Source organism: Silurus meridionalis, chromosome 20, assembly GCF_014805685.1.
Source record: "Silurus meridionalis isolate SWU-2019-XX chromosome 20, ASM1480568v1, whole genome shotgun sequence".
Taxonomy (NCBI): domain Eukaryota; kingdom Metazoa; phylum Chordata; class Actinopteri; order Siluriformes; family Siluridae; genus Silurus; species Silurus meridionalis.
Window position 1 is genome coordinate 5736292 of NC_060903.1, and position 26285 is coordinate 5762576.

The following is a 26285-nucleotide window of genomic DNA, read 5'->3' on the forward strand; positions in this document are numbered from 1 at the left end:
AACATTGCTTCAGCATTCATTACGCTGGACATAAAAGCGTGTTAAAAAATTGCATGCTTACGCAAACAATGACGCAAAAAAAAAACTGTTGGTTCTGTTGGTTTGCCAAACCGCCATAAAACAGAAGAAGAAGAAGAGGTTAAAGGTACTGCTGGGAAGCGAGTACAAGCAATTGAGAGCTCAAGATATTTAAATACCTAAAAAATACAGGAACGATAGATAGAATTTAGGCGTTAATTTCCTTTCCCCCCTCTCCTTTCCTTTCTGTGTTCGCTACACACTCCAGATCAGTAGGTGGCGGTAATGCACCTTTTCGTTGGTCTGCCAAACCGCCATAAATGTAAAACTGTGTTGTGCAAGTCGGAAGCTCGTGTTTGGGTTACTGGAGGATTGATCACACTGATGTCGGAAAAAAAGTTTTAAATGTGAGTAAACTTCTATTTTATTTTGATTGTTTTGTTAAGAAAATGGCTGAATCTAGAACAAGAATCAATGATTTTTTTTTTACCTTTTTAGTTTTCTTTGAAACACAGTAAATATATTTATAAATATATTTTGTGATCTGTTTAGTGATTCGATTGCTAACTTATTCGGTTTTTGCTGTATTTGTGACATTCTGGTGACCAGTTAAAGGGTGTGTCACGTGATGACGTCACTAATGGGAGCTGGCTTGTTCAATTGAAGTTTAGTGTAGTTTGGCAACAAGATGGCCAGCTAAGCATTTTTTTTTAGACTTACCCCTTTCAACATAAACACAGATTACAAAATGGAACATGGTCCAACAAGAAACCTTCAAGCTGGGAAGCTGATTGAAGAAGATATAGCAGAAGAGAGAGGCAGTTAAACAATCCTATGAAGGTAATGTGCAGTAACGCACCTCACAGTGTGTCTCATTGTTTCTATCAAAATGTCTCAATTTGTCCCTTAAATGCAGTGTTTTGTAAAGTGGTTCAGATCCTGTTATAATGGATGTTAATGGCGCTGCTGCTAACAATATCGCTCGGTTCCTGGACTCTTATGACTGATCCAGAACGCTTCAGTCAAAAAACGTGTCTCAAATAAATAAACATTCGCTCTAATTGTAGATTTTTATGCCTTTAATGCTTCAGTGTTATGCCTTAATGGTCTTTGTCCCCCAGGTTTTAGAGAACCGAACACAGGACTTAAAGATGGATATGAACGTTCTGGATAACCTGCAGGAGCTAAAGGAGCTGAATCAGGCAGGCGCCGATGGATCTTGTAGCAGTAGCTGGAGAAGAGACAGAAGGAACAGGAGCAGGAAGAGGATGAGACAGAACTGCAAATAAATGTAGGAAATTGGCAAATTGTAAAAAAATTTATAATACAAAAAATAATTTCAGGAGACAGCAGGAGTGCCTCATTCAATTAAAAAGACCCATTAGCATTTTCATGACTGTATAATGTTGATAATGATGATACGGCTGGATCTTTATTTTAACAACAATAGCAAAATACTATCAACAGTCCCTCAAATCCTTACATTCCATCCCTACTTCCTACATAATGCTGTTGTGAAGCTTTTGTAAATTACTCTTATTTTATGCTATTGTCTGTTTTTTCTCTTCTCTCCCCCTGCACCATTCAGACCCAATCAAACAGCCTTAAACCTACAGTTCAGAATAATTCCTCACTCAGCCTGCAGAGGGCGCACTTATACAGCGACAAGAGCATCTCTGGCTAGTTCTATCATACTAATTAAACCCATATTGCTATGATTTGTTTTTATTTTTCCTGCTTTTTTATTATTCGATATTAAAGTATTCATAGCCTCTCTCACATGTGTAGTCGAAGAGTAGTCCATCTTTTGAGCAGCAAATATAAAAGGGTTGAATGTTTTCAGTAGGTGACCTTCTGGGTGTATTGACCTTCCACCTCCGTGTCTGCCATATAACAGTTGTATTATCACCAATATTCGTGTTTTTTTTTTTAATAGAAATACTATCCCCCGGATTTTGATCCATCAAAAATTCCTAAATTAAACGCCCAAAGATCGTATGTGGTTAGACTGATGGCTCCTTTTAACATGAGGTAAGAGTCTTGCTGCATGTGTATAATCCTTTAAACATATGTGTATTAATATTCTTTACTGACACAGTGTTATTCTAGTGTTTCTTAAATTCATCTTAAATGATGTTTTTTTTCTTTAGGTGTAAGTCATGTGGAGAGTACATCTACAAAGGAAAAAAGTTTAATGTTTGGAAAGAGACGGTGCAAAATGAGCTGCATCTGGGCCTGCCCATCTTTCGTAATCATAACTCTATAATGTTGAAAATAATGATACGGCTGGATGTAGATTTTAATCACAAATGCAGAAAAACAGAGTATGCATGAGGTCCTGGATTCCATGAATACCTGGTGGACTGGGAGGGGTATGGCCCGGAGGAGCGGTCTTGGGTGGCCCGTCAAAACGTGCTGGACCCGGCGCTGCTGGCGGAGTTCCGTGCCCGGGCGAGGGGCAGGCCTCGTCGCAGGGTCAGGAAGTCCAGAGCCGTCCCTGGGGAAGGGGGTCCTGTAAGCCCATCAGTCATCTTATCTGTAATTATAAGATTTTAGCTTAATTACAGTATTTGCCATTAAACTTAAAGGATTAGACCAAATAATACGTGAATCGCAGTCTGAAATTACTGGGTATTTAGAAGACAAATTTCACTGAATTAATTGACAGATGATACAACTTTTTTTTTAAAGGGTAAAACTCCAATTGCTGAAACCTTTAAATTAGTTATCTGGCTCTCCAGTGCTGCTACACTGTAAAAAAAAAAAAAAACACGGTAAAAAGACTGGCAGCAGGGCTTCCAGAGATAATTCGTTAAATTACAGAAATAACCATTTTACAAAATTACTAGCAAAAAACTGTAAAAATACAGAATAGACTTTATGGTCAAAAGTACTTAAATTACAGAATATTACTGTTGATGAATCATTTTTAAACTATAGAAAAACAGATAAATTCTGTCACCTAACATAGAAAAACAACCAACTGTCAGGTTAGTCACCATAAATTTAAGGTTTTAATTTGTTATTTTATAAATCTGATCTGTCCATTTTACATTAATTTACTGTAATAGTATAGTTTTCTTCATGTACAATAACGATGAAATGAATCCAGAAAGCACATATTTGAAAAAGGTTTGAATATCTAATCTCTGTAAATTAAAAGGCATTTACTGTGTAAATACATATATCATTAATTACAATAATTAAGAAATGTTGACGTCTGGCTACCACCCACAGTCCAATTGCCAGGCCGAACGGAAGATCCAGGAACTGAGTCGGTACCTAAGGACCTACTGCAGTCGGGACCAGGCGGGATGGTGCCGTTTTCTGCCGTGAGACGAGTACGCCCAAAACTCGCTCCGCCAAGATGCCACGGGTCTCACTCCGTTTCAGTGTGTGTTGAGGTTCCAACCGCCCCTGTTCCCTTGGTCGGACGAGCCGTGCAACTTGCCCACTGTGGATTTCTGGTTCCGGGAGAGCACATCTATAAAGGGAAAAAGCTTAATGCCCATCTTTCATTTTTTTTTAAATGCAAGAGATGTCTGGCAGAGATCACGTTTAAGGTAACTTGGCCTCCCACTGTGCCAGTTCTGATCTATATATCATTAGACTGATGAATGCTTTTAGCCAGTTATTATGAGAGATGATGGAATTTTCATCTGTATACTTTGTGTTCTCTCCTGTACTCAAACAGACCGACCCTGAAAACACGGAATACAAAATGGAAAATGGTGCAACGAGAAACTTTCAGGTCATGTGTAGTAACTTCCTTACAGTGTGTCTCATTGTTTCCAGCAAAATGTGTCAATAGTCCTAAATGCTTCAGTGTTCGTTCCCCAGGTGTTAAAGAACAGAAAACGGGACTCAAAGATGGAGATGAAAGTCCTGGAGAACCTGCAGGAACAGAAGGAGCTGAATCAGCGACAGGCTCGGGGGTCCATGCTGCAGCAGTCCAGTGAGCTGCAGAAGAGACGGAAGAAACAGGAGCAGGAGGAGGATGAGAGAGAACTGGATCTCCTCCTTGTGGAACAACCCCACCTGCAGTGTGGTACTGCGCACCAGTTATTTTACCCACCTGCATCCTGGTGGTGGTTGAGCCCTTCTCGAAGGCCTGTCGGTTCATCTCCCTGAAGGGCCTACCAACCACCCTTGAGACAGCGGAGGCCCTCTTCCAGCACGTCTTTCGGAACTTCGGCCTCTCGGAAGAGATAGTCTCCAACCGCGATACAAAGATACAGAGGCCGAGAGATGATGGAATGTTCATCTGTATATTTTGTGTTCGTTCCTGTACTTAAACAGACCGACCCTGAAAACAACGATTACAGAATTGAAAGTGGTGCAACGAGAAACTTTCAGGTAATGTGTAGTAACTCCCTCACAGTGTGTTTCATTGTTTCCAGTAAAATGTGTCAATAGTCCTAAATGCTTCAGTGTTCATTCCCCAGGTGTTAGAGAACCCAAAAAGGGGCCTAAAAGATGGAGATGGAACTTCTAGAGAACCTGCAGGAGCAGAAGGAGCTGAATCAGCGACAGGCTCGGGTGGATTTGAGTCCATTCTGCAGCAGTCCAGTGAGCTGCAGAAGAGACGGAAGGAACAGGAGCAGGAGGAGGATGAGAGAGAACTTCAGTATGTACATCAGATCCACATAAACACTATAGATATATCACATTATTTAGTTTTGTTAGATATGAACCATAAATAACTTCCTCGGTGTTTACTTTAGAGAAATGCTGGAGATGGCATGGACAATAGGGTTTAATGTCTTTGAAAACAAAGCCAGCATTTATGAAGTGGTGATTGAATGCTTCAGCCATGGAGTTTTTATTAGTGACAACTATGTCATCAAATTTGTGGGACAATGGTATGGTCCGAGGTTTGTTTTCAAGTTTTTTTTTTACTGTATTCCAAAAAGCTTTTGGATTTGCACCACAAAGGGTAAGCTGTTTTTTTTAAAAGCCAGCTTTAGCCTCCCTCACCGCTTGTGTGGCCTTGTTTCTGATTATGAAAGTAGCGACTCCGACTAGTCCTGTCATGGTGAAGGAAACCTCTAGTTAGACCATTGCAGTTGTGGCCACATGTTTTTAGATTAAATATATATGGTATACTGAAGTATAATTACATGCATTTCAAGAGTCAAAAGGCTACTTTGACTTGAATCTTTTAAGAAAACGTTAAAGATTTGTGTGAGGTGGACGTTAAAATAGAGGAACTTGCTAAAGCCATAGATTAATTCTCCTGAGGAACATCTCCAGGCCCACATGTCCTCATTCCTGAATTTTATACATTCTTTAAGAAAGATTTGAGCAATTTATTGTTTCAATGTTTCTTCAAAGTATTTAGAGTAATTTACTTACTTAGACCATGAAGAAAGGACTGATTACTGTAATACCTAAACCCGGCAAGGATGATTATAAGATTTTAGCTCAAATATTTGCCAATGGACTTAATAAAGGATTAGACCAAATAATACGTGAATCGCAGTCTGAAATTGCTGGGTATTTGGAATACAAATTTCTATGAATTAATTGACCGATGATACAACTTCTTTTTAAAGGGTAAAACTCCATTTGTTGGAGCCTTTAAATTACAGAATATTACTGTTGATAAATCATTTTAAACTATAGAAAAACAGATACATTCTGTCAAATAACATAGAAAAACAACCAACTGTCAGGTTAGTCACCATAAATGTAAGGTTTTAATTTGTTATTTTATTAAACTGATCTGTCCATTTTACATTAATTTACTGTAATAGTATAGTTTTCCTCATGTACAATAACGATGAAATAAATCCATAAAACACATATTTGAAAAAGGTTTGAATATCTAATCTCTGTAAATTAAAAGACATTTACTGTATAAATACAGATATCATTAATTACAATAATTAAGAAATGTTGTATAAAAAATATACTCAATTCATAATACACAGATGAATGTCTGTAGATACATCTTAATAGTTCATTTTCCAGACATATTACAGTTTAAAATTTTTGGACGTTATAGCAATGAGCTCTACTGTATATTCTGTACTTATAAAAGGAACCTGCACATTCAAAGTATTCGTAATTGAACAGAAGCACTGTATGTCAAGTTAAATGAACAATACAATTCTAGAAAATAAGTTAGAGCATGCAAAAATACCTACATTAAATGGCAATTGCTGTATACCTTTATACATTTACAATCACATTTTATCCAAAGCAACATACCAAATCCAAGTTAGTCAAACACAGTAGACACCGCAGTGGGGGGGAGAGAGATAGACGCATAATAAGAAACGAATACCACTGATGTGTGTTTCATTTCAAATTAAATTTCTTATGTGTTTATAATATTAAACTTTGGTTGTTCCAGATGCAATGTTTATGCAAAACTAAAGTTTGTTTCCATATGAAAAGGTTAAACATTACAGATCTGGAGAGACGGAAAACATGCACAATTGCAGTCAATTTTCAATAAATATTGAGTTTGGCCCGTGACTTCGTCCCAGTTTTTAATTTTGTCCCACTGTGAATGTGAGTTTGACACCCCTGTACTAGTCATTTAGGGTAAATTTTTCTTTTAATTGGTTAGGCTTTGTTAGAAAAAGTGAAAACTGTACTAATTACTTGGACTTCTAAACAGTGTAATAGCTGTATTATCATCATCAATACTGTTTGTACTTTGTAGAAATATTACCCAACAGTTTTCCATCTATCCAAAAGCCCCAAGTTAAAACGTCTGAAATGTCGGCCAAATGTGGTTAGGATGAGGACTAATTAACTAATTCTTTTCACTTCTGATTAGTTATATTATCACCATTATTCGTGTTTTTCTTCTTTTTTTAATAGAAATACTATCCCCTGGATTTTAATCAATAAAAATCCCCAAAATTAAATGCCCTAAATATCGTCAGTTTAGATCGGTTAGACTGATGGCTCCTTTCAACATGAGGTAAGAGTCTTGCTGCATGTGTATTATCCTTTAAATATACGTGTATTAATATTCTTTACTGACACAGTGTTATTCTAGTGTTTCTTAAATTCATCTTAAGTGATGTTTTTTTTTCCCAGGTGTAAGAGTTGTGGCAAGCACATCTACAAAGGAACAAAGCTAAATGCTCAGAAAGAGACGGTGCAGAATAAGCTGTATCTGGGCGTGCCCATCATTAGTTTTTCAATTAAATGCACGAGATGTTCGGCAGAGATCACGTTTAAGGTAACTTGGCCTCCCACTGTGCCAGTTCTGATCTATATATCATTAGACTGATGAATGCTTTTGGCCAGTTATTATGAGAGATGATGGAATGTTCATCTGTATACTTTGTGTTCTCTCCTGTACTCAAACAGACCGACCCTGAAAACACCGAATATTTAATAGAGCATGGTGCAACGAGAAACTGTCAGGTAATGTGTAGTAACTCCCTCACAGTGTGTCTCATTGTTTCCAGCAAAATGTGTCAATAGTCCTAAATGCTTCAGTGTTCCTTCCCCAGGTGTTAAAGAACAGAAAACGGGACTCAAAGATGGAGATGAAAGTCCTGGAGAACCTGCAGGAACAGAAGGAGCTGAATCAGCGACAGGCTCGGGGGTCCATGCTGCAGCAGTCCAGTGAGCTGCAGAAGAGACGGAAGAAACAGGAGCAGGAGGAGGATGAGAGAGAACTGGATCTCCTCCTTGTGGAACAACCCCACCTGCAGTGTGGTACTGCGCACCAGTTATTTTACCCACCTGCATCCTGGTGGTGGTTGAGCCCTTCTCGAAGGCCTGTCGGTTCATCTCCCTGAAGGGCCTACCAACCACCCTTGAGACAGCGGAGGCCCTCTTCCAGCACGTCTTTCGGAACTTCGGCCTCTCGGAAGAGATAGTCTCCAACCGCGGGCCCCAGTTTACACGTCTGGAGGGCTTTCTTTTCGACTACTGGTGGTGTCTGTCAACCTGACGTCTGGCTACCACCCACAGTCCAATTGCCAGGCCAAACGGAAGATCCAGGAATTGAGTCAGAAATGCTGGAGATGGCGCAGACGAAAAGGCTGAAGGATTCAGAGTCGGATTCAAACTCGGACTCTGATCAGGAGCAGGAAAACGTGAAAAGATGCTTAAAAGTCTTAAAAAGGCTCGTGCTTATGAGAAATGCACAGACATCCTGACTGCAGGCACAGAAACATATACAAAGATACAGAGGCCGAGAGATGATGGAATGTTCATCTGTATATTTTGTGTTCGTTCCTGTACTCAAACAGACCGACCCTGAAAACAACGATTACAGAATTGAAAGTGGTGCAACGAGAAACTTTCAGGTAATGTGTAGTAACTCCTCACAGTGTGTCTCATTGTTTCCAGTAAAATGTGTCAATAGTCCTAAATGCTTCAGTGTTCCTTCCCCAGGTGTTAGAGAACAGAAAACGGGACTCAAAGATGGAGATGAAAGTCCTGGAGAACCTGCAGGAACAGAAGGAGCTGAATCAGCGACAGGCTCGGGGGTCCATGCTGCAGCAGTCCAGTGAGCTGCAGAAGAGACGGAAGAAACAGGAGCAGGAGGAGGATGAGAGAGAACTGGATCTCCTCCTTGTGGAACAACCCCACCTGCAGTGTGGTACTGCGCACCAGTTATTTTACCCACCTGCATCCTGGTGGTGGTTGAGCCCTTCTCGAAGGCCTGTCGGTTCATCTCCCTGAAGGGCCTACCAACCACCCTTGAGACAGCGGAGGCCCTCTTCCAGCACGTCTTCGAACTTCGGCCTCTCGGAAGAGATAGTCTCCAACCGCGGGCCCCAGTTTACACGTCTGGAGGGCTTTCTTTTCGACTACTGGTGGTGTCTGTCAACCTGACGTCTGGCTACCACCCACAGTCCAATTGCCCCAGTTTACACGTCTGGAGGGCTTTCTTTTCGACTACTGGTGGTGTCTGTCAACCTGACGTCTGGCTACCACCCACAGTCCAATTGCCCCAGTTTACACGTCTGGAGGGCTTTCTTTTCGACTACTGGTGGTGTCTGTCAACCTGACGCCTGGCTACCACCCACAGTCCAATTGCCCCAGTTTACACGCCTGGAGGGCTTTCTTTTCGACTACTGGTGGTGTCTGTCAACCTGACGTCTGGCTACCACCCACAGTCCAATTGCCCCAGTTTACACGTCTGGAGGGCTTTCTTTTCGACTACTGGTGGTGTCTGTCAACCTGACGCCTGGCTACCACCCACAGTCCAATTGCCCCAGTTTACACGTCTGGAGGGCTTTCTTTTCGACTACTGGTGGTGTCTGTCAACCTGACGCCTGGCTACCACCCACAGTCCAATTGCCAGGCCAAACGGAAGATCCAGGAATTGAGTCAGAAATGCTGGAGATGGCGCAGACGAAAAGGCTGAAGGATTCAGAGTCGGATTCAAACTCGGACTCTGATCAGGAGCAGGAAAACGTGAAAAAGATGCTTAAAAGTCTTAAAAAGGCTCGTGCTTATGAGAAATGCACAGACATCCTGACTGCAGGCACAGAAACATATACAAAGATACAGAGGCCGAGAGATGATGGAATGTTCATCTGTATACTTTGTGTTCTCTCCTGTACTCAAACAGACCGACCCTGAAAACACCGAATATTTAATAGAGCATGGTGCAACGAGAAACTTTCAGGTCATGTGTAGTAACTCCTCACAGTGTGTTTCATTGTTTCCAGTAAAATGTGTCAATAGTCCTAAATGCTTCAGTGTTCATTCCCCAGGTGTTAGAGAACCCAAAAAGGGGCCTAAAAGATGGAGATGGAACTTCTAGAGAACCTGCAGGAGCAGAAGGAGCTGAATCAGCGACAGGCTCGGGTGGATTTGAGTCCATGCTGCAGCAGTCCAGTGAGCTGCAGAAGAGACGGAAGGAACAGGAGCAGGAGGAGGATGAGAGAACTTCAGTATGTACATCAGATCCACATAAACAATATAGATATATCACATTATTTAGTTTTGTTAGATATGAACCATAAATAACTTCCTCGGTGTTTACTTTAGAGAAATGTTGGAGATGGCATGGACAATAGGGTTTAATGTCTTTGAAAACAAAGCCAGCATTTATGAAGTGGTGATTGAATGCTTCAGCCATGGAGTTTTATTAGTGACAACTATGTCATCAAATTTGTGGGACAATGGTATGGTCCGAGGTTTGTTTTCAAGTTTTTTTTTTACTGTATTCCAAAAAGCTTTTGGATTCGCACCACAAAGGGTAAGCTGTTTTTTTTAAAAGCCAGCTTTAGCCTCCCTCACCGCTTGTGTGGCCTTGTTCCTGATTATGAAAGTAGCGACTCCGACTAGTCCTGTCATGGTGAAGGAAACCTCTAGTTAGACCATTGCAGTTGTGGCCACATGTTTTTAGATTAAATATATATGGTATACTGAAGTATAATTACATGCATTTCAAGAGTCAAAAGGCTACTTTGACTTGAATCTTTAAAGAAAACGTTAAAGATTTGTGTGAGGTGGACGTTAAAATAGAGGAACTTGCTAAAGCCATAGATTAATTCTCCTGAGGAACATCTCCAGGCCCACATGTCCTCATTCCTGAATTTTATACATTCTTTAAGAAAGATTTGAGCAATTTATTGTTTCAATGTTTCTTCAAAGTATTTAGAGTAATTTACTTACTTAGACCATGAAGAAAGGACTGATTACTGTAATACCTAAACCCGGCAAGGATGATTATAAGATTTTAGCTCAAATATTTGCCAATGGACTTAATAAAGGATTAGACCAAATAATACGTGAATCGCAGTCTGAAATTGCTGGGTATTTGGAATACAAATTTCTATGAATTAATTGACCGATGATACAACTTCTTTTTAAAGGGTAAAACTCCATTTGTTGGAGCCTTTAAATTACAGAATATTACTGTTGATAAATCATTTTTAAACTATAGAAAAACAGATACATTCTGTCAAATAACATAGAAAAACAACCAACTGTCAGGTTAGTCACCATAAATGTAAGGTTTTAATTTGTTATTTTATTAAACTGATCTGTCCATTTTACATTAATTTACTGTAATAGTATAGTTTTCCTCATGTACAATAACGATGAAATAAATCCATAAAACACATATTTGAAAAAGGTTTGAATATCTAATCTCTGTAAATTAAAAGACATTTACTGTATAAATACAGATATCATTAATTACAATAATTAAGAAATGTTGTATAAAAAATATACTCAATTCATAATACACAGATGAATGTCTGTAGATACATCTTAATAGTTCATTTTCCAGACATATTACAGTTTAAAATTTTTGGACGTTATAGCAATGAGCTCTACTGTATATTCTGTACTTATAAAAGGAACCTGCACATTCACAGTATTCGTAATTGAACAGAAGCACTGTATGTCAAGTTAAATGAACAATACAATTCTAGAAAATAAGTTAGAGCATGCAAAAATACCTACATTAAATGGCAATTGCTGTATACCTTTATACATTTACAATCACATTTTATCCAAAGCAACATACCAAATCCAAGTTAGTCAAACACAGTAGACACCGCAGTTGGGGGATAGAGAGATAGACGCATAATAAGAAACGAATACCACTGATGTGTGTTTCATTTTAAATTAAATTTCTTATGTGTTTATAATATTAAACTTTGGTTGTTCCAGATGCAATGTTTATGCAAAACTAAAGTTTGTTTCCATATGAAAAGGTTAAACATTACAGATCTGGAGAGACGGAAAACATGCACAATTGCAGTCAATTTTCAATAAATATTGAGTTTGGCCCGTGACTTCGTCCCAGTTTTTAATTTTGTCCCACTGTGAATGTGAGTTTGACACCCCTGTACTAGTCATTTAGGGTGAATTTTTCTTTTAATTGTTTAGGCTTTGTTAGAAAAAGTGAAAACTGTACTAATTACTTGGACTTCTAAACAGTGTAATAGCTGTATTATCATCATCAATACTGTTTGTACTTTGTAGAAATATTACCCAACAGTTTTCCATCTATCCAAAAGCCCCAAGTTAAAACGTCTGAAATGTCGGCCAAATGTGGTTAGGATGAGGACTAATTAACTAATTCTTTTCACTTCTGATTAGTTATATTATCACCATTATTCGTGTTTTTCTTCTTTTTTTAATAGAAATACTATCCCCTGGATTTTAATCAATAAAAATCCCCAAAATTAAATGCCCTAAATATCGTCAGTTTAGATCGGTTAGACTGATGGCTCCTTTCAACATGAGGTAAGAGTCTTGCTGCATGTGTATTATCCTTTAAATATACGTGTATTAATATTCTTTACTGACACAGTGTTATTCTAGTGTTTCTTAAATTCATCTTAAGTGATGTTTTTTTTTTCCAGGTGTAAGAGTTGTGGCAAGCACATCTACAAAGAAACAACGCTTAATGCTCAGAAAGAGACGGTGCAGAATAAGCTGTATCTGGGCGTGCCCATCATTCGTTTTTCAATTAAATGCACGAGATGTTCGGCAGAGATCACGTTTAAGGTAACTTGGCCTCCCACTGTGCCAGTTCTGATCTATATATCATTAGACTGATGAATGCTTTTGGCCAGTTATTATGAGAGATGATGGAATGTTCATCTGTATACTTTGTGTTCTCTCCTGTACTCAAACAGACCGACCCTGAAAACACTGAATATTTAATAGAACATGGTGCAACGAGAAACTGTCAGGTAATGTGTAGTAACTCCCTCACAATGTGTCTCATTGTTTCCAGCAAAATGTGTCAATAGTCCTAAATGCTTCAGTGTTCCTTCCCCAGGTGTTAGAGAACAGAAAACGGGACTCAAAGATGGAGATGAAAGTCCTGGAGAACCTGCAGGAACAGAAGGAGCTGAATCAGCGACAGGCTCGGGGGTCCATGCTGCAGCAGTCCAGTGAGCTGCAGAAGAGACGGAAGAAACAGGAGCAGGAGGAGGATGAGAGAGAACTGGATCTCCTCCTTGTGGAACAACCCCACCTGCAGTGTGGTACTGCGCACCAGTTATTTTACCCACCTGCATCCTGGTGGTGGTTGAGCCCTTCTCGAAGGCCTGTCGGTTCATCTCCCTGAAGGGCCTACCAACCACCCTTGAGACAGCGGAGGCCCTCTTCCAGCACGTCTTTCGGAACTTCGGCCTCTCGGAAGAGATAGTCTCCAACCGCGGGCCCCAGTTTACACGTCTGGAGGGCTTTATTTTCGACTACTGGTGGTGTCTGTCAACCTGACGTCTGGCTACCACCCACAGTCCAATTGCCCCAGTTTACACGTCTGGAGGGCTTTCTTTTCGACTACTGGTGGTGTCTGTCAACCTGACGTCTGGCTACCACCCACAGTCCAATTGCCAGGCCAAACGGAAGATCCAGGAATTGAGTCAGAAATGCTGGAGATGGCGCAGACGAAAAGGCTGAAGGATTCAGAGTCGGATTCAAACTCGGACTCTGATCAGGAGCAGGAAAACGTGAAAAAGATGCTTAAAAGTCTTAAAAAGGCTCGTGCTTATGAGAAATGCACAGACATCCTGACTGCAGGCACAGAAACATATACAAAGATACAGAGGCCGAGAGATGATGGAATGTTCATCTGTATATTTTGTGTTCGTTCCTGTACTCAAACAGACCGACCCTGAAAACAACGATTACAGAATTGAAAGTGGTGCAACGAGAAACTTTCAGGTAATGTGTAGTAACTCCCTCACAGTGTGTTTCATTGTTTCCAGTAAAATGTGTCAATAGTCCTAAATGCTTCAGTGTTCATTCCCCAGGTGTTAGAGAACCCAAAAAGGGGCCTAAAAGATGGAGATGGAACTTCTAGAGAACCTGCAGGAGCAGAATTAGCTGAATCAGCGACAGGCTCGGGTGGATTTGAGTCCATGCTGCAGCAGTCCAGGGAGCTGGAGAAGAGACGGAAGGAACAGGAGCAGGAGGAGGATGAGAGAGAACTTCAGTATGTACATCAGATCCACATAAACAATATAGATATATCACATTATTTAGTTTTTGTTAGATACGAACCATAAATAATTTCCTCTCTTTACTTTAGAGAAATGCTGGAGATGGCGCAGACGAAAAGGCTGAAGGATTCGAGTCGGATTCAAACTCGGACTCTGATCAGGAGCAGGAAAACGTGAAAAAGATGCTTAAAAGTCTTAAAAAGGCTCGTGCTTATGAGAAATGCACAGACATCCTGACTGCAGGCACAGAAACATATACAAAGATACAGAGGCCGAGAGATGATGGAATGTTCATCTGTATATTTTGTGTTCGTTCCTGTACTCAAACAGACCGACCCTGAAAACAACGATTACAGAATTGAAAGTGGTGCAACGAGAAACTTTCAGGTAATGTGTAGTAACTCCCTCACAGTGTGTTTCATTGTTTCCAGTAAAATGTGTCAATAGTCCTAAATGCTTCAGTGTTCATTCCCCAGGTGTTAGAGAACCCAAAAAGGGGCCTAAAAGATGGAGATGGAACTTCTAGAGAACCTGCAGGAGCAGAATTAGCTGAATCAGCGACAGGCTCGGGTGGATTTGAGTCCATGCTGCAGCAGTCCAGGGAGCTGGAGAAGAGACGGAAGGAACAGGAGCAGGAGGAGGATGAGAGAGAACTTCAGTATGTACATCAGATCCACATAAACAATATAGATATATCACATTATTTAGTTTTTGTTAGATACGAACCATAAATAATTTCCTCTCTCTTTACTTTAGAGAAATGCTGGAGATGGCGCAGACGAAAAGGCTGAAGGATTCGAGTCAGATTCAAACTCGGACTCTGATCAGGAGCAAGAAAACATGAAAAAGATGCTTAAAACTCTTAAAAAGGCTTGTGCTTATGAGAAATCCACAGACATCCTGACTGCAGGCACAGAAACATATACAAAGATACAGAGGCCGAGAGATGATGGAATGTTCATCTGTATATTTTGTGTTCGTTCCTGTACTCAAACAGACCGACCCTGAAAACAACGATTACAGAATTGAAAGTGGTGCAACGAGAAACTTTCAGGTAATGTGTAGTAACTCCCTCACAGTGTGTTTCATTGTTTCCAGTAAAATGTGTCAATAGTCCTAAATGCTTCAGTGTTCATTCCCCAGGTGTTAGAGAACCCAAAAAGGGGCCTAAAAGATGGAGATGGAACTTCTAGAGAACCTGCAGGAGCAGAATTAGCTGAATCAGCGACAGGCTCGGGTGGATTTGAGTCCATGCTGCAGCAGTCCAGGGAGCTGGAGAAGAGACGGAAGGAACAGAAGCAGGAGGAGATTGAGAGAGAACTTCAGTATGTACATCAGATCCACATAAACAATATAGATATATCACATTATTTAGTTTTTGTTAGATACGAACCATAAATAATTTCCTCTCTCTTTACTTTAGAGAAATGCTGGAGATGGCGCGGACGAAAAGGCTGAAGGATTCGGAGTCAGATTCAAACTCGGACTCTGATCAGGAGCAAGAAAACATGAAAAAGATGCTTAAAACTCTTAAAAAGGCTTGTGCTTATGAGAAATCCACAGACATCCTGACTGCAGGCACAGAAACATATACAAAGGTACAGAGGCCGAGGCCTAATAACACTGATTATTTACACATCAGAGCACATTCACCAAATGAAGTGGATTTAACCACTATCACTATTTTAAATACCTTTGGAGTAATAATTCTAATGTAAGCAAAAAACCTTTTTTTATTGTCTATAAAACAATTAGATTTGTGGCCCCCAACTTTTTTTGGGGGGTGGGCATGTCCCTTGGGGATCCATGCAAACACGTGCATGTTATAATAATGGTATACAAATTATTATATATATATCATATTATATTATGTCATGACTATGATTTGATTATCAATTTAATCACATACGTAAAGGAAATGTAAGTCACAATAATGCAGAATCAGTGGGAGCTTGATTTATTAGATGCCTTAATTGTCTTCTGTTTTAGAGAGTTTTTGTTCCAAACACTATCCAATAGCCAAATGATGCCAGCTGATTCAGAGGAACTTGTAGGGTAGATGTTCCACATGAACTTAAATGAAATAGGGCTGTTGTTAAAACGACTATTTACAGCTGCTGTAAAGTAAGTTCTAACACAAACTAACACTTCTTGATTCACCCCATTGTTGATTATGTTCTTAGAACAGCAACTGCTCAGTTGTATGAATTAGGGATGCATCGAATATTCACCGAAAATGTCCCAAAAGTGCATTTTCGGTTTGAAACAGTTTGTTGTGATGACGCAAACAGAAACCGCTGCCTGCACGTGCATGTCTAAAACAACATGTCTGCGGTGTGGACGTATTTCAGTATATCTGAGAAAGACCCACGGATAGCGATTTGCAAAACTTGTAATGCCGAAATTTCGTCTGCAAAGACTTTCTCCACGTCGGGTTTAATTTATCACCTGAAATCCAAACATCCCAATCGCTATGCTGAATATGAGAGAAACGCGGCACAGAAAAGCAAAACCCCTTCGAGCATGCGCACTCCGTCTGTGGCGGAAGTTTTTAAAAGGCAAGAAGTTTCCCAGTGATAGTGGTGTAGCTTTAAGCAGTTGCACTTTTTCTGAATGCACTTTGTTTTTATGAAAGAACATATTTAATTTTACAACCTTTCAGCAGGCCAGAGGGCCTGTACATTATTATTTAATGTACACGAGTGCATTTAAGTTAAACATTTAAGTTTGAATTTTAATTACAGTGGAACCCTGTTATCTCGACCTCGGTTACCTCGACAAATACCTCGAATTTTCATTTCGGTGCATCCCTGTATGAATGAGATAATTAAAAGTCGCTCTGAATAAGGGCGTGTGTCAAATGCTGTGAATGTAAATGATGAACCTTTCCTTCTCTTTAAAGCGTCTCAACGTGTTTGGAGTGAAGCGTAAGAAATGTGAGTTTTACAGCTGGGGAGAACTAAAGTCACTAGTATCGAGGAAGAAGCCTGCAGCAATAGCTAGAGCACAACAGCCTGTTGCTGGAACTCAGACTGGTATAGGTAGGGGCTCATAAACTCTTTCTTCCACTTTAACAGATAAATTGTCAAATACACGAAATGTTGAACAAAAGATTTACATTTACATATACATTTGTGGCATTTAGCAGACGCCTTATCCAGAGCGACGCTCAAAAGTGCTTTGAGTCTCTAGTAATGAATAAATCTACACTGGTACGCAAGATTACAAACTTAATATAAATATAACTCGAATTCTACAAACTTGGAAAGTGCTAATTTAGGTATTTCAGGAAGAGGTAGGTTTTCAGTCGTCGTTTGAAGATAGTCAGGACTCTGACTATGCTGTACGGACATCTAGGGGAAGTTCATTCCACCACCTCGGTGCCAGAACAGAGAAGAGCCTTGAAGTGTAGATTTAATGGAAGTAAAACTTTAGTTATGTATATGTACAATTTAAGTCTCGTGGTGCTGGTGGTGTTAATTAAATTATTATTAAGAAAGCAGGACACCCTCAATCAATTCAAATGATCAGTCAGCATAATCACAACTCTATAGTGTTGAAAATTATGATACGGCTGGATGTAGATTTTAATCACAAATGCAGAAATACAGGGTCTGTTTCACAACCCCCTACCAGTCACCATTTCACAGTATAAACCACTGCTTCTGCCTTCTTACCTCATACTGTTGTGAAGTTTTTGTAAATGACTAATTTTATGCCATTGTCTGTTTTTCTCTTTTTTCCCTCTGCACCATTCAGATGCAAAACCTGCAGAAGGAACCGCCACCGCGCTCAGCCTGCTACAAGAATATGAAAGCAGCGACTCCGACTAGTCCTGTCATGGTGAAGGAAACCTCTAGTTAGACCATTACAGTTGTGGCCACATGTTTTTTGATTAAAGCAAATATATATTTTTACAAAGTCTGTTGCTTCAGTGTTTTTAGATCTCTTTGTCAGCTGTTACTATGGTATACTGAAGTATAATTGCATGCATTTCAAGAGTCAAAAGGCAACTTTGACCTGAATCTTTAAAGAAAACGTTAAAGATTTGTGTGAGGTGGACATTAAAATAGAGGAACTTGCTAAAGCCATAGATTAATTCTCCCGAGGAACATCTCCAGGCCCAGATGTCCTCATTCCTGAATTTTATATTTAGAAGACAAATTTATTTGAATTAATTGACCGATGATACAACTTTCTTTTAAAGGGTAAAACTCAATTGCTGGACCCTTTAAATTAGTTATCGGATCTCCAGTGCTGCTACACTGTAAAAAAATCTGTAAAAAAAAAAAAAAAAAAAAAAAAACACTAAAAAGACTGGCAGCAGGGCTTCCAGAGATAATCCGTTAAATACAGAAATAACCATTACTAGCAAAAAACTGTAAAAATACAGAATAGACTTTATGGTCAAAAGTACTTAAATTACAGAATATTACTGTTGATAAATCATTTTTAAACTATAGAAAAACAGATTAGTTCTGTCAAATAACATAAAAAAACAACCAACTGTCAGGTTAGTCACCATAAATTTAAGGTTTTAAACTGATCTGTACATTTTACATTAATTTACTGTAAAAGTATAGTTTTCCTCATGTACAATAACGATGAAATAAATCCAGAAAGCACATATTTGAAAAAGGTTTGTATATCTGAACTTTAATTAAAACTGTAAATTAAAAGGGGGAAAGAGAGAGAGAGAGAGAGAGAGAGAGAGAGAGAGGGGTTATATTAATAGCAGTATTATGAGAAGCCATGTTTCTAAATGACAGACCCATTGTCATCACTCAGAAATGTTTGGGAATCCCTAGCAGAACCTGCAAAAATGTGAATAATTCTAACAAAAGAGGGATCATATAATATGCATGTTATTTTATATTTAGTATTGTCCTGACTGAGATATTTAACATCAATGATGTTTCCATATGGTCAAAACATGACTAAGATTATTAAAATAACTACCTTTATGAACCTAAATGGTTTATAAAAGGTCTGAATGGTTATATAGATGATCTCTGATTGTTCTTTTGTTTTGTGATGGTTGATCACAAGTCCCTTTTCTGTTCTGAATAGTTAAACTTGAGCACTTTTTTCAGAAAAATCCTACACATAGCTTACTGCAGAGTCTTCAGTTTTCCAGCATCTTCTGAATATTTGAACCCTTTCCAGCAGTGACTAATTTTGAGATCCATATTTTCACACAGAGAAGAACTGAGGAACTCAAACACAACTATTTAAAAGGGGCCAACATTTACATTTAATGCTCCAGAAGGAAACAATGCATTAAGAGATGCGGGTGAAAAATTTTTGAATTTGAAGATCAAGGTAAATTGTACTTATTAATTTGCCTTCCGGGAAATATGCAAGTATTTCCTGTTCTGAAGGGCAGTACTAAATGAAAAATAAATAAATTTTAATAAAACAAGAAAACTCTTGACATCATGTTTCTGTTGCATCAGTGAATGTTTGCACTTTTTTACAGTTGCGTTTGAGTCACTTAATTGTCCTCAGTGTGAAAAGATTGATTTTAAAAATCATACAGTCACTGCTGGAAAGTGTTTAAAATATGCAAAAGTTGATGGAATTTTTTTTCTGAAGAACATCCCTACTCTAAGCCCTCACCCTCATGACCCATGCATAAAGATTAAACTACAGGTAGTCGTCGACTTACGACCACGATTGGTTCCGACAGATTTGGTCGTAAGTAGAGTAGGCTATATGTACAGTACTGCGAAATGATGTTATAAAAATCTTTAAGTAGTATTTGGATCATCTCTACGCCATTTTGATTCACAAATTCTTTCTTTATCTTTCAAAATCGCGGAGATGGTATTGCAGCCGGAAGCTGGTACACACTGTCGTACGCCGCGGCTTGTGGTCGTAAAGTCGAATGATCGTAAGTCGACGACTACCTGTACTACTACAAATAATAACACCACCAAAAAAAGTTGCTTTTTGCTACACACCTTTAGCATGTTTTTCTGCTGTAGAGCTCCACAGTTTTTCCACACGACCTAAAACCAAGAACAATATTTATGACTTTGTATTGCAGTCACACATTACATACATATGTTCCACTGAGACAATGATCCAAAAGCTAAGCTGGGAAGGTGCACGTACGTACATTTATATAACATACTGTGACTTAATGTAATTATGTAATGATAGTTTACTTATCCAGCCAAGATTTACTTTCATTCAGTGTTTTGTGCTGCAGCTGTCATGTGACTGTACAAAATACTGCACGTTTTAACTTCAAAACTACATTTAACAACAGAAATGCGCAGTCACTATAAAATGTGCTTCACATGTTTGAAACACGTACCTTAGTCAGCTTGATGTCTTCTGTTGTATCCTCAGATTATTGTAGTTTGCGATGTTTAGTGAAAAAGCGCGTTATTATCTTAATCATTTCCCAGAGGAACAGCCTGGAACTAATTCTAACCGTTGTGGTCGGAGCTAATTCGGCGCCAATTTTAAATTTGTGTCAGTATGCGCGCGCGCGCGGATCCTTAATATTTTATTGCTTTTATTCATTTGCTGATTTTTTTTTAAAGAAGCTAATTATTTTGAGTACTTTGCTGTTAACATGTAAGGTTTTTTTCAGTTAAAAAATAAAAAAAACATAGGAACTTTCCACACTAGACCCTTATTTTTAATAAAAAAAAAAAAAAGTTTGTAGTATTTCAGATTTGAGTTCTGTGTAATTTTTTTAACATTATATTGTATTATATTTGATTAGATTTTTGGATATTGTAGGAATTGTTACTGAAAAAATATAAACCACAAAAATTAAATTAGATTATTAACATTTTGTTTACTGGAACATGGGCAAATACCCCATTTTAATTTATAATAATTTAGGGTGAAAAACAGACATATCATGTCTTTATGAATGATATATGTAGTTAGGACCTATGGGAAAATAATATAATGCCAAATAATTGTTAATAGGAGCAGTAAGAGAAACAATGCATAATTTTACTGTATGTAAAAATACTATTATTTGACATTAATAACTTCGCTTTAACCTTCATATGATTAACTGTCTTCAATAGTAATAAAAACACTGATTTAATGATTACAAGAATAATCTGTAAATATTAGATATCATTCTATGTAAAAATACAAATTACTCTGTGAAAATACAGCTTACTTCTTTTAAAAGATTTCTATAATATCAAAATACAATTAATTTTTGATAAATTTAATGACGGAATGTTAAAATACAGAAAATATATGTAAAACAACAGGCATTTTGTTGTTAATTTCTAAAAAAGGTAAATTTCTATCAAAAAATACAGACATTTAACTCTAAAAAAACATTTTTTTAAGTGTGGTTAACGCTTGAATTTAAACAAATGTGAATTGATTGCGTTTCATGGCACGCAATTAGACTCTTTATGCAATATCCATGTCTCAACATCTGGAAGAATTTTTTAACCAAAATGGAGTGCTCTGGATTTGTCTACTCTGCCTTTCACTAACTATCCCCCCTCGTTTATTAAAGGAATATAATAGTGCCATCTTCATCTTGATTTGGAAAAATAAGCATCACTACATGAACAAAATGGTTTGGTTTGCAAACAATGAAGAAAGGGGTCTGAATGTTATGGACTTAGAAATAATGAACAATGGTTTCAAAACTCTTTCACTTCTTTGTAACACAAAACGTATATGGTTTGCAGTCTTGAATTCTTGATCAAATGTGATTTATAAATGCCATTTCTAAAAGCATGTTATTATTGCTTAAAGGAATCTTTTCTCATGATTCTGAGACATTCTCACTTCCATCTCTGGGTTTGGGTACTTATTGTATTTTATGATCAGAAACGTAACATGTATAGTTGTCATTATATCTTTACACATTTTTATTCAAGGGAATTAAGAGATAAGAAGGAGTTACCTCTCTTTTTCAGTTTTCCCAGAAGTCAAAGAGATTCTATTTAAAATATAGAATAATGACATTTACACATTCAAAGTGCATAGTGTTATTTATGTATGTACTTTGAGAGTCACTAACAGCTGGAACCAAATTCCTTGTGTGTTAATACACTTGGCCAATAAACCTGATTTGATTCTGAGCATTTCCATAGATTAAAATTTGATATTGAGGAAAACATTTGCCAATTTTGCAAAAGTAGTATTGAATTTTCTTTAACTGTATCCATTTAAAGCAACTATAAACAAATGAAGTTTGGTGTGTTTACAAAATATTAAACGCAACATCAGTGGCCACACAGTCATATGTGTACTTACTGTACAGCAGGAGGCTCAGGACACAACCCTGGGGAGCTCCAGTGCTGAGGGTGAGGTGGATGAAGTGTGTTTTCCCACCCGTACGGCTTGTGGTCTGTCAGTCAGGAGGTTAGAGATCCATTGACACAGGACCTCCAACTTAGAGGTGAGTGTGGAGGGAATTATATGCTGCTTATATTTTCTAATGGTGTTTGCCTCTTTTATTTCTAATTGTGTAAGTTTATATTTCTTATATCTGTTCATTTGAATCCTGTGAATAAATAAAAAGAGAATAATCTTAAAGGCAGACATTTCTTAAAGTATGCTGAAATAACACACACACACACACACACACACAAATTGGGTTGTCTATCACAGTGGTCCCGAACCCTTTTTTGCACCACAGACCGGTTTAATGTCAGATAATATTTTCAAGGACCGGCCTTTAAATACAACAAAATAAAATGATACGACCGGCATAAAAACAGGTATTTTCTTAATATAATAATAAACGTGACCTTGTGTTGTTTTTTTGTTAATTTTGCTAGCTTGGGGGTTTTTAATTTAGCGGTAATGTATTATGTGTTATCGGCCGGAGCAGCTCCTTTAAGAAGGTAGCGGGTGTAGGTAAGACTTGTGACCGAGGCATCTTGACATGCATCTTAAGTGAGTCATAGACAGATGCGGCGGAGAAAATCCGGTAATTTTCCAAAATAAAACATTGTTCAGAATCAGATAATAAATAAAACAGAAATAATGTAAGTTATGTGTTCTTTCTGTGCGTCCCGGTACCAATTGACCCATGGACCGGGGGTTGGGGACCACTCCTTTAGAGTAAGATGATTAAGGCTCTGACTCTGGAGTTGTACTGAAACCTCCGGTGACGTAGCTTCCTGTGTTTGACTTGTTTGGCGCGAGTTCCGTGTTTGTATTTCTCTCGGTGTTTTCAAACAAACTACTATTTATCTATACTTTTTTCTCTTTTAATAATCATAAATTGTTTTTGTCTTCCTGACTTGTGCTGTAGTTAGTTAACTCGACTATCACTAGTGTTGACTATATTCATTGCCTCTCACTCATATCTGCATCTTAACTCTGTTCGTGATTTTAAGCACTATGCTGGCTGTGTGTCTGCCTTTGAGCACAGGTGAGGACTCGTTCGAGTTGCAAACGGTGGAGTTGGAGATGGAGGCTTTGGAGAAACAGATTCGCGAGCTGCATGCAAAGCATGACAAGCTGCGAGTGGAAAGCAGCGCTGGAAACATCCCGGCGGACGCAATCGTCCCAGGTAAATTCCCGGGTGGAACCTAATGCTCCCAGCAACTCAACTCCGCGTGCTTCTCTGCACAGGCCCAGCGCACCTACAACACGATCCGCCCAGGTATCGTCCACTCCGGCACCGGTGCAGCACGGACCCTGGATGCTGCGGCAGCGGAAGCCACGAGCCAAGCCCCGGTCGAGGACGTCTCCCCTGCCACCACCGGACTTCGAGATCTCGACCGAGAACCGCTTCGCCCCTCTCCGAAATGCACAACATTCACCTTGACTGTTGATTTCTGTAAAGCTGCTTTAAAACAATGTCTGTTGTGAAAAGCGCTATAGAAATAAACTTGACTTGACTTGACTTAAGGCTCCTATAGTTGACACAAAATCTGCGGCCTCCACATGACTTTTTGACAATCACCACAGGTGCAGCCATGGACTAGAAGAAGGTTCTATGATGTACGGAATGTGGGGAGGTGAACTGGTTTAGCATCACCCCTGTTGATTATGTTCTCAGCCAATGAGGTATGACCTACAAACAAGGTCCGGCAATTTTCCTTTATGTTCCCAGTCTGTCTGACATCCAAGAACATCAAGCTCCCAATCTCAGGCGACTCTATCCACTCACTCAAAACTTCTTGAGTAGTAGGTTCCCCCAGAGTCACTGTCCTCGAAAGGATATGAATGCTAACCGATGCACGCAGCATAAAATCCATCCCCAAAATTATTGGAGAAGAAAGCTCAGGGATAATGACAAACCTATAGTAGAAGCTTTTTCCTTGTAGGCCAATGTTTAGCCAGACGATACTAGTTGGACTGCAAGATGCACTGTTGGCAAGTTGAATTGGGGTCCAAGGCTGAACCTTCTGGGAACGTTGTATGACACCAGGTATCATGTCTGTGCGAACAGCCGAAAGTGAGGTCCCTGTTCGGGGGTCATGGGATAGTTTGACTAACTCGAGTTGCAGCAGAAATCAGCCAAAAAACAGACAGGTCGCATTCCACATCTCGTGCTTTATTGTCCTGGCAACAGCGTTACTTGCTAATCAGAAGATAACATAAATGAGCAACAGAAATAATAAAGAAAAAAACATTGGTCTTGCACACATGCAGCACTCATGAAAAATGCTGCGGCAGACTGTTCCCAAAACGCTGCTTTGCTCTTAAAGGAGCAACAACATATTTCACCAGTTACAGTTTGTTTGTTTGTTTTTTGCAGTTATAAGTGATGCTCCACACACTCGCGGTCCGTTAATGTTCGTGCATGATCGTATGTGTTGGTGGATGGCGGTCTGTGTAATCGCGTATACGTATCCCGCTACGTACCCTTCTTCTCGAACTCCGCATTCTCTCAACGGCACCCCGGATTACCCCGATCCTGCTGTTTTCCATGTTCACACTGTCTGTACCACGTTTATCCGTTGCTGCCCAGCGCTGCGCTTTCCATAGCGCGGATTCGTGGATTCTCTACACGAACTGTCTCTGCTTTCACAGAACTTTGTGGACCGCGCTCCCAGAGCGCACCACTGGATATTACTGCTACGCTACAAGTATTGGTGGATTATCTCCTGAGTATTCTCAAACTTTTGTTTGTGTTTACTTCGGCTTCCACCTCCTTATCCGCATTACAGGTTATCTCGATCCGCATGACCAATAAAACAAATCGCGGCAACTCTGTTGTGTAAAAAACCTCCAAAAACACGTGCATGCACATTCTCATTAAATAACGCACATCATGTACATAAAAAAAATTTCAAGCACGTTAATATATTGCCACCATATTGGTTTTCGTTTATCTCGATCATCGGTTATCTCAACGCTTTTTGGCGTCCCCTAGGCCGGCGACATAACCGGGTTCCACTGTAATAAGAAACGAAAACCACTGATGTGTGTTTTATTTAAAATTAAATTTCTCATGTGTTTATAATATTAAACTTTGGTTGTTCCCGATTCAATGTTTATGCAAAACTAAAGTTTGTTTCCATATGAAAAGGTTAAACATTACAAATCTGGAGAGACGGAAAACATGCACAATTGCAGTCAATTTATCAATAAATATTGAGTTTGGCCCGTGACTTTGTCCCAGTTTTTTATTTTGGTTTTTACATTTGAGTTTGACACCCCTGTACTAGTCATTTAGGGTGAATTTTTTATTTTAATTGGTTAGGCTTTGTTAAAAAACTGTACTAATTACATGGACTTCTAAACAGTGTAATAGCTGTATTATCACCATCAATACTGTTTGTACTTTGTAGAAATATTACCCAACAGATTTCCATCTATCCAAAAGCCCCAAGTTAAAACGCCTGAAATGTCGGCCAAGTGTGGTTAGGCTGAGGACTAATTAACAAATTATTTTCACTTCTGAATAGTTGTATTATCACCAGTATTCGTGTTTTTCTTCTTTTTTTTAATAGAAATACTATCCCCCGGATTTTAATCAATAAAAATCCCCAAAATTAAATGCCCTAAGTTTAGATCGGTTAGACTGATGGCTCCTTTCAACATGAGGTAAGAGTCTTGCTGCATGTGTATTATCCTTTAAATATACGTGTATTTATATTCTTTACTGACACAGTGTTATTCTAGTGTTTCTTAAATTCATCTTAAATTATGTTTTTTTTTCAGGTGTAAGACATCTTTAAAGGGAAAAAGCTTAATGCCCAGAAAGAGATGGTGCAAAGAGAGCTGCCCATCTTTCTTTTTTTTTTTTAATGCATGAGATGTCTGGCAGAGATCACGTTTAAGGTAACTTGGCCTCCCACTGTGCCAGTTCTGATCTATATATTAAGTGCAAGTCGGAAGCTTGTGTTTGGGTTACTGGAGGACTGATCACACTGATGTCGGAAAAAAGAGTTTTAAATG

The 26285-nt window shown here is 38.9% G+C and overlaps 4 protein-coding genes and 1 long non-coding RNA gene across 9 annotated transcripts in view; 4 read left to right on the forward strand and 1 right to left on the reverse strand.

Moving 5' to 3' along the window:
• The window catches only part of LOC124403055 (splicing factor YJU2-like), a 26727-nt gene extending 22483 nt beyond the window's left edge, over nucleotides 1-4244 (forward strand). Inside the window, exon 4 of the mRNA XM_046876636.1 lies at nucleotides 3713-4244. Coding sequence (XP_046732592.1) covers nucleotides 3713-3829 — 117 coding nt within the window. The 3' untranslated portion in view covers nucleotides 3830-4244. The remainder of the gene's footprint in view (nucleotides 1-3712) is intronic.
• LOC124403050 (splicing factor YJU2-like) overlaps nucleotides 1-8725 on the forward strand; it is a 22184-nt gene extending 13459 nt beyond the window's left edge. Inside the window, exons 2-6 of the mRNA XM_046876626.1 lie at nucleotides 4251-4374; nucleotides 4464-4645; nucleotides 7075-7219; nucleotides 7351-7407; nucleotides 8389-8725. Coding sequence (XP_046732582.1) covers nucleotides 4267-4374; nucleotides 4464-4645; nucleotides 7075-7219; nucleotides 7351-7407; nucleotides 8389-8679 — 783 coding nt within the window. The 5' untranslated portion in view covers nucleotides 4251-4266 and the 3' untranslated portion in view covers nucleotides 8680-8725. The remainder of the gene's footprint in view (nucleotides 1-4250; nucleotides 4375-4463; nucleotides 4646-7074; nucleotides 7220-7350; nucleotides 7408-8388) is intronic.
• On the forward strand, nucleotides 7792-13424 carry LOC124403052 (splicing factor YJU2-like). Of its 2 annotated transcripts, none has more exons than XM_046876631.1 (6): nucleotides 7792-8300; nucleotides 9720-9899; nucleotides 12108-12210; nucleotides 12330-12474; nucleotides 12606-12662; nucleotides 12752-13424. In XM_046876631.1, the coding sequence occupies exons 3-6, from the start codon at nucleotides 12191-12193 to the stop codon at nucleotides 13040-13042; spliced, it is 513 nt and encodes a 170-aa protein (XP_046732587.1). In that variant the 5' UTR covers nucleotides 7792-8300; nucleotides 9720-9899; nucleotides 12108-12190; the 3' UTR covers nucleotides 13043-13424. The 2 variants fall into 2 exon arrangements, with proteins under 2 accessions (XP_046732587.1, XP_046732588.1); XM_046876632.1 differs by lacking the exon at nucleotides 7792-8300 and adding an exon at nucleotides 9606-9631.
• An 84-nt stretch (nucleotides 13425-13508) lies between these two features.
• LOC124403051 (splicing factor YJU2-like) lies at nucleotides 13509-17844 on the forward strand. Of its 4 annotated transcripts, XM_046876629.1 has the most exons (6): nucleotides 13774-13915; nucleotides 14012-14309; nucleotides 14399-14580; nucleotides 15346-15520; nucleotides 16825-16963; nucleotides 17682-17844. In XM_046876629.1, the coding sequence occupies exons 2-6, from the start codon at nucleotides 14202-14204 to the stop codon at nucleotides 17753-17755; spliced, it is 678 nt and encodes a 225-aa protein (XP_046732585.1). In that variant the 5' UTR covers nucleotides 13774-13915; nucleotides 14012-14201; the 3' UTR covers nucleotides 17756-17844. The 4 variants fall into 4 exon arrangements, with proteins under 4 accessions (XP_046732584.1, XP_046732585.1, XP_046732586.1 ...); XM_046876628.1 differs by lacking the exons at nucleotides 14012-14309; nucleotides 14399-14580 and adding an exon at nucleotides 13509-13644 and having other exon boundaries at nucleotides 13734-13915; XM_046876627.1 differs by lacking the exons at nucleotides 13774-13915; nucleotides 14012-14309; nucleotides 14399-14580 and adding exons at nucleotides 14714-14976; nucleotides 15066-15247.
• Nucleotides 17845-19325: 1481 nt separating this feature from the next.
• Nucleotides 19326-22228, reverse strand: LOC124403057. Its single transcript, XR_006928825.1, has 2 exons — nucleotides 20245-22228; nucleotides 19326-19933 (listed from the first exon to the last, which is right to left on the reverse strand). It is a non-coding gene; the product is annotated as an uncharacterized LOC124403057 (long non-coding RNA).
• Nucleotides 22229-26285: the final 4057 nt, after the last annotated feature.

Coding starts and splice junctions, on each gene's coding strand:
- LOC124403052 (XM_046876631.1), top strand. CDS start 12,191: ATGGCTCCTTTCAACATGAG. Junction 12,211..12,329: donor ATGGCTCCTTTCAACATGAG/GTAAGAGTCTTG, acceptor TTTTTTTTCCAG/GTGTAAGAGTTGTGGCAAGC. Junction 12,663..12,751: donor GTGCAACGAGAAACTGTCAG/GTAATGTGTAGT, acceptor TTCCTTCCCCAG/GTGTTAGAGAACAGAAAACG.
- LOC124403051 (XM_046876628.1), top strand. CDS start 13,537: ATGATGGAATGTTCATCTGTATATTTTGTGTTCGTTCCTGTACTCAAA. Junction 13,916..15,345: donor GAGGATGAGAGAGAACTTCA/GTATGTACATCA, acceptor TCTTTACTTTAG/AGAAATGCTGGAGATGGCGC. Junction 15,521..16,824: donor GCACAGAAACATATACAAAG/GTACAGAGGCCG, acceptor TTCTCTTTAAAG/CGTCTCAACGTGTTTGGAGT.